Source organism: Carassius auratus, chromosome 28, assembly GCF_003368295.1.
Source record: "Carassius auratus strain Wakin chromosome 28, ASM336829v1, whole genome shotgun sequence".
Taxonomy (NCBI): domain Eukaryota; kingdom Metazoa; phylum Chordata; class Actinopteri; order Cypriniformes; family Cyprinidae; genus Carassius; species Carassius auratus.
The window spans coordinates 6,116,122-6,123,108 of NC_039270.1; the positions used below are offsets into that span (position 1 = coordinate 6,116,122).

At 41.2% G+C, this 6,987-nt stretch overlaps 1 protein-coding gene across 2 annotated transcripts; it reads left to right on the forward strand.

The window, feature by feature from the left end:
- Window positions 1-915: 915 nt before the first annotated feature.
- alyref (Aly/REF export factor) lies at window positions 916-5,082 on the forward strand. Of its 2 annotated transcripts, none has more exons than XM_026207408.1 (6): window positions 916-1,266; window positions 3,012-3,170; window positions 4,065-4,212; window positions 4,336-4,402; window positions 4,481-4,676; window positions 4,768-5,082. In XM_026207408.1, exons 1-6 carry the CDS (start codon window positions 1,048-1,050, stop codon window positions 4,780-4,782), a joined length of 804 nt encoding a protein of 267 aa, XP_026063193.1. In that variant the 5' UTR covers window positions 916-1,047; the 3' UTR covers window positions 4,783-5,082. The 2 variants fall into 2 exon arrangements, with proteins under 2 accessions (XP_026063193.1, XP_026063194.1); XM_026207409.1 differs by lacking the exon at window positions 916-1,266 and adding an exon at window positions 1,273-2,092.
- The last annotated feature ends 1,905 nt before the right edge of the window (window positions 5,083-6,987 follow it).

Below are 6,987 nucleotides of genomic sequence, written 5' to 3' on the forward strand. Positions count from 1 at the left end.
CTCTATTATATTTTGATTCTTATCCATTTCGGGAAGAACTGAGAAAGCGAGAGAGAAGAGAAGAACCTGTGTGTGTAAATGTCCTATTGTAAATATATAGAAACTTAATTTTTGATTAGTAATATGCATTTTTAAAAGCTATATTTGGACAACTTTAAAGTTGATTTTATTTTTTTGAATATTTTGTTGTTTTTTGCCCCCCTCAGATCCCCGATTTTCAACAAAAAAAATCTCAAGCAAATTTGGTCCAGTCAATTGAAAAGCTTATTTATTCAGAGAATATATTAATCTCGGTTTCAAACAAATTTACCCTTAACTGATTTTGTGGTCCGGGGTCACAAAAAGGTAAAAAATAAAAATAAAGACCAAAAAATATATAAAAAGTATAAAAAAAGTACTTTAAAAAAGTCACTTAAGTAAATCATTTGCAAATAGAGCAAATTTCAATGGACTTGATCGAATTGATAAGTAAAATAAGTAAATGTAAAAAATATCTGTAGTTTATCAGTGTTTTTCTTTGGAGAACTTTTACTTCACTACATTCCAAGGTCTTACTTTCATATATTCAAGTGTAATACATAAATTAAAGGTTTTTTTTTTGTTTTACCTTTAATTAAAATGTATTACTTTCTTATACTCGATTAAAAGTAAGAAAGTACTAGATTTCGAATGCAATTAAGTATTAAATCATATTTAAGTATGTAGTACAGTATGATTTGAAATGTTGTGAAGGAAACGTTTTCAAACGAAAAACACTGATGAAGTACAGACACTTGAAACTATTTTTACAGCAGAGAGAACGAAAAAACAGGTGCTTCACTACTGCCCGCCTCTGTATATTACAAAGCATTCCTAAATAAAATGTTTTGAAGAACATTTGTACAGACCGGAAGCGTCCGTGTCATGACGCTATAAGATCGTCGCGGGCGGGGGCTCGTCGCTTCCGCTTCTGTGAGTGAACGGTGGTTCAGGGACAGTGTAGCGCTTCACACGAGCGGGGTTTGTTTTTAGTTAACGGCAGTGTTTAGCGTTAACCCAGGTCAGACTATGGCAGACAAGATGGATATGTCCTTAGACGACATCATCAAGCAGAATCGTCAGCGCGGAGGCGGCGGGAGAGGAGGCCGCGGAGGCCGCAGTGCTGGCGCCGGAGGGCGCCTCGGAAACACCGGCGGAGGCTTCGGAGGCCGCGGCGGCGGATCGGGCCCCATGAGGAGCCGCCAGGGCCTGAGCCGCGGAAGAAGCAGACCCACGCCGTACAGCAGGGTAGGAGAAAGTGGAGAAAATCACGGGCTTTGATCCGCACGCCCGGGTGAAGCCCGGTTTAATCTTTCTAGGCTGCCAGAAAACATGGCAGCTAGCTGGTCCCTGGAGCTTCTCTGGGAGTGTATCTCTTTAGATATGTATTGTGCTTAATGTGTTCTCTCCCTAAACCCTTTGTCTTGCCATCCGTGAGCGCGTCAAGCAACGCGCGTCTGGAGCAGCGCGTGGATCTCCTGCTGTATTGCGGCCGTCGACGCCATCTTGGAGACGGCTGTTCCTTTCATTGAGCCCGAGCTGTCTTTGTGTTCGACGCCGTCCAGCGCACGTCCCCACGCGGGCTGCGTCTCGTGTTTCTGAAGAGTCTGAGCTAGTGTTTGTGAGCTGAAGCCCTGCTTTAGGAGGCCCTTCGTCCTGCGCTGGAGCTCCGCTTTTGTTTGGGAGGGGTTTCGCGGTCTCCAAATATCCTTGAGCGCAGAAATATTGATGTAGTGTTGGAGCCGCACAGGATAAACGAACTATGGCCACCTCTGTCCATCGATTATGGAGAATCCCCTTGCTGATAACGTCTAGTTAGAGTTCAGTGAGGCCAGTGTTTATGTAACGCGTCAAAATGGCGTGGGCTCAAAATGGACGCTCCGCTTCAGATGCCAGGCTTGGACACTGTGATGGCCTCGTTTTAACCACCATTTTTGGACTTTGCCGTGCTCCTTCTCACCGGAGAGCAGCGGAACACCCCTCTCCAGCTCCTGGAGGCCTGCTGGGATTCATTGGAGTGAACGGCAAGAGACTCTGGGGTTTCTGGTGGCTAATTAGCTTTCTACCAACGAGGGTGGGCAGCTTCTGAGGGAATACAGTGCTGTTTACTACAACAGGCTACATTTGAGTTCACTTGTTATTAACCCTACTCCTGTTACTGGTTATTTAGGCATTTATACGCATAATGCATGTGTAGTCTTATGAATTAACCCCTTGGTTTTCTTAACTTAAAATTTTTTAGCAGTCAAAATCGATAGGATACATTAAGGGGAACTTTCTGTACTGTTTTCTATCAGTTTATTGTCTTGATCGTACTTCATAAAGAATATTTTTTTAAACTAGCAATGCTTTATATAAATTAGATAATTTCTGTTAGTTTCAAAATTATAAAATGGTGCAAATGTATTTGGAATCTATATATAAAAAAATAGGGTTGTGTATTTGGTAGTTGCTTTGTGTTTTAGACCTTGATCAAAGACTAGTTAATCGGGGTTGACACTCCCTCAAGTTTTCATTTTCTGTATTTACAAGTTTCCTGTGCAAGTCACTTTTACTATGATAATGTTTTGACTTGAGACCGTTTGGCTTATGCCCACTTTTATCCTTGTAGCAATTTGCACACAAGTCACCAAGTCAAGTTTTGGATCCTTCCAATTGTGTAAAACAAAACAAAAACAACAACAATGTAAACCCATAAAATGACCAGAGGGTGAACCTTGCCTCCGTTGAGGTCTAGTGATTTGCACATCCAGTTAAGTTAGGGAACACAATCGCACCACTCTGTACATGTGCTGCCAGCTGTGTCCTGCATTGGTTTACTTGTGTGTCGTGATGGGGTGGGCAGGGATTGCTGGATCACAGTGAGCGCACTGGGTGCCCCTGGCCTTGTTGAAGCGGAGCCCCCTGCTTGCCCCAACACCCAGCCGAGTGGACTGTCAGTGACAGACTGGGGACCCGAAGTCAGCAGGTGCGTTCTCTCTCATCTGTTGCAGCCCAAGCAGCTCCCAGACAAGTGGCAGCATGACCTGTTCGACAACGGCTACAGTGTGAGCGCTGGCGGTGGAGGCGGGGGTGCAGCCGGCGGTGTGGAAACCGGAGGAAAGCTCCTCGTGTCCAATCTCGACTTCGGCGTCTCTGACGCAGATATTCAGGTTGGCTTCACTAACTTCTGCGTTAAAGTCTTTAAAGGGATGGTTCAACCGAAAATGGAAATTCGGTCATTACTCACCTTCATGTTGTTCTGAATCCATAAGACTTTTTGTTCGTCTTCAGAAAACACATTAAGATATATATATTTATTTTTTTCTTTTTTGAATAAAATACAAGAGTTTTCTGACACCTCATATTCAGAAATGTAACTGAATTGTACCCAGATACATAGCAAGGAAATCGGAAAAATGGTCCATGTGACATCAATGGCCCAACTTCAGTTTTGTGAGTCTATGAAAATACAAAATTAATTTATTCAACAGTAATTTTCCCCGAGATAATGTGTTCTGCCATTTTGGAGGGTACCACGATGTGCACTTTCTCCAGAATGTAATCCGTTGTTATGATGTCCATGAGGAAGCATGCGTGCTGAACATAAAGCTGATTACGTCCTGGGGAAAGAGTGCTTTGAATAAACCACGTTCTTGTTCTCGTAGCTTTGCAAAAGTTGAGCCGCTGATGTCTTTGCTAAGTTTCTGGGTCTTGGAACTTTACGGTTAAACTTGACTGTGAAGGGTCAGAGAGCTCCATCAAGATCCATCACAAATCTTAATTTGTGTTCTGAAGATGTACTTTTGGGTGTGGAACAATATGAAGGTGAGTAATTAATGACAACTTTTATCTGTGGTTGAATTATCCCTTTAAATCAGTGGTTCCCAAATTTTGGTGTCCCTCTTTTCTTACACGTTCACTGAACTGATTAATGGAATCAGGCGTGTTTGAATACGGAGACATCTGAAACGTGCAGTGTTGGGGCTTCTCCAGGCGCAGGATTGGGAGCCACTGTTTCGAGTGTCTGAAGGATTCTGTATCTGAAGGTATGGTTTGTGCTGCAGGAACTGTTTGCTGAATTTGGCACTTTGAAGAAAGCAGCAGTACATTACGATCGGTCGGGACGCAGCCTCGGCACTGCAGACGTTCACTTTGAGAGGAAAGCAGACGCTCTGAAAGCCATGAAGCAGTACAACGGTGTCCCCCTTGATGGTATGTGTGCGTCCTTACAAGCTTTTCCTCTGCTTTAAGACCCCCTCAAATTCAGAAAGTCTCTGGGAAGCCCGTTGAATTGGTCTGGCAGCATTTATCATTCCTGTAAACTCTCTCTTTCAGGTCGTCCAATGAACATTCAGCTTGTTACCTCACAGATCGACGCACAGAGGCGGACTCCAATGCAGGGGTAAGGATGAATGGGTTTAGTTTGGTTGGGGGTTTTTTGTAATGTTTGGTGTGACTGAAGTTGTGTTTTTCGTTACAGTCTAAATCGTGGAGGTGGTGGCATGAACCGAAACAGAATTGGGGGCTTTGGCGCACCGAGAGGTCGCGGGGGACGTGGTGGTGGTGGAGGAGGAGCCAGAGGTCGGGGGCGAGGGGGTCGAGGAGGCGGCGGCGGCAGCAAACAGCAGCTCTCTGCCGAAGAACTGGACGCCCAGCTAGATGCCTATAACGCCAGGGTGTGTAAACTCATTCAGAGATTCTTCTACAATCTCAATTTGTGTTTATAAAAGCTGGTGGTAATATTTTTTTTCCTTGTTTCTCAAACAGATGGATACCAGCTAAACGTGTGGTGTCGAGCTGCGTTCCCCCCATGTTCTGACACGGGAGAGGGGTCATCGTTGTAATAGCATTGAACATGCCGGATGTTTTACACTCGTGTCTTCAGAAGTGATTTAAATTTGTGCATCAGCTTCGTTCTCCTTTTAAAATGTTCGTGTTTTTTACCTACTTTGTTTTATTTTTGGTTTCCTTTTTTGAGAAAAACCTGGTTGGACTGTAGGATTTAAGGGATGGTCTCATCTTGACCATCCTTGTGTAGATCATTGAAATTAAAAAAAAAACCTGCAGTGTTTAGTAACCACATGATGTCTCCGCCTCCTCATTGTGTACACTTTGCCTTCATTACCCTGGAGAACTGCCAACTCCAGCCAATCAAGTTCATGTAGGATTTCATTGCATAAAACTCTCAGCAGTAAACTCCCTACTGGTGTCATCCAAAAGGTGTTAGCAACTTTGTTGTTTAAGTTTTTAATGGGAGTCTACAATGCTTCTGTAAGGGTCTAAAGGAATGTTAAAACTTGTGTTTTTAGTGCCAAGTCAAAATACCATGGTTGCTGCATGCTTCAGATGTTTGGTGTGGAAAACCTTTCTGATTTCCTTTGCCTTCACAAATGGCTTGTACCAGGTGCCCATTTCAGAAAACAAGTTTCACAAACCAGGGGTAGTAAAGAATACCCTCTGTTAGGCAGATGTCTGATATGACAAAGATGTAATGTACAGCTAACCTTATAACAGATAACAATAACAGATGATGCAATTTAGGGAGGATACGGAAAATAGGCTGCTGTTGTATTTCTCTCCACTAATTCATAGTTATGTGAACCCGCTTGCGGTCAAAAAGCTTTTTTTTTTTTTTTTTTTTTTTGAGCCATATCAATTTACAAACTCATGCAAGGAAACAACAACATGAATATGAAAAATAAACCCTTCCAATTACATCTCCATCCAATATAAAGTCAAGTTGTCAATCGTTATTTATATCGTCAATCTGTTGTTCCACGTTTGGGCAGATGATATTTACACATTGTATTAATGTTTAGCGTCATCAATGGCATCTTTTTCGTGCATAAACCAAAACCTGAAACAAATTTAGTGATGGAAGATGTGTATATCAATGTTTAGCCAGCTGCAAAGATCCTGACAGAACTGCAATGTGACTGGACAAAGAAAAAATTAATGTTCAGTGGTTTGAGGCTCTTCTAAACAAAAAGCACAAAGATCTACCTCAAAACTAAATCTTTTGCATCAAATCTCGGCGTCATTAATAATCTTAAACTGATCGAATTTAATTTGGGTGGAATTGGCCATTAACAGGATTTGCTTTTAAATATTTAATTTTCGAAATGTTTTATTTTTGAGGGTGTTTTGAAATCTGAAAATAACTTCAATTTTAAAACATTCCTTACTTTGTTCTCACATTAAACATGTAACCAATATAGTCCATACTTCTCCAATCTTCAACTCAGGCTGTTTAACAGATACATGTGAATATGTAAGGGTGTTTTGTATTAGGCTAATTGTATTTAGAGAAGGAGGGATGGCTTGACACACATAATTAATTTCTCTAAAATGACATTTTATCTCAATTTTCTCCTTGAATGAATTATGTTGAATAATTTGACCAGGTCAACATTAAAAATCCATACCACTCTTGTGCGAATTACTTTCTATTTATGGACTGTTTTTATAATGTTTGTAAACATTTTGCTTAAGACTACAGGTATTTTGTCCTTCATTATTTTGGAAAGTAATAGGGCTAATAAAATGCTAATAACATAACGTATTAACCGGTATTTATTCCACCTGAACCCGGTTTCGGAGTGGTAATAATATCAGAGGAACACAGGAACAGAAACGTTAGTATAAATACTGCTTCTCGGAGTGTATTATTTATTTCTTTATTTTATTAAATGTAGCCAAAATAAATTGTTTGCAGCCACTAACCTTAAAAAAAATATATCATTTTGTTCAGTGTATAAACAGCTGAGAATATTACTAAATGTTGCAGTATTAATAAATCTTTCCATTTATTTAAGGAAATATAGGGGTTTATTAAGAGATTGAGAGAGGTTTAACTGTGATGTGGGACAGTCCAATGTGTTCTCCTTCTATCCTGTTGCTGTTTCACACTCCAGTCCAGTCGAAGGCAGTAATTCTTCAGTTGCCTTGTAAAGCGCCATTAAACAGCACCAGAAGAAGAAGGTCAAA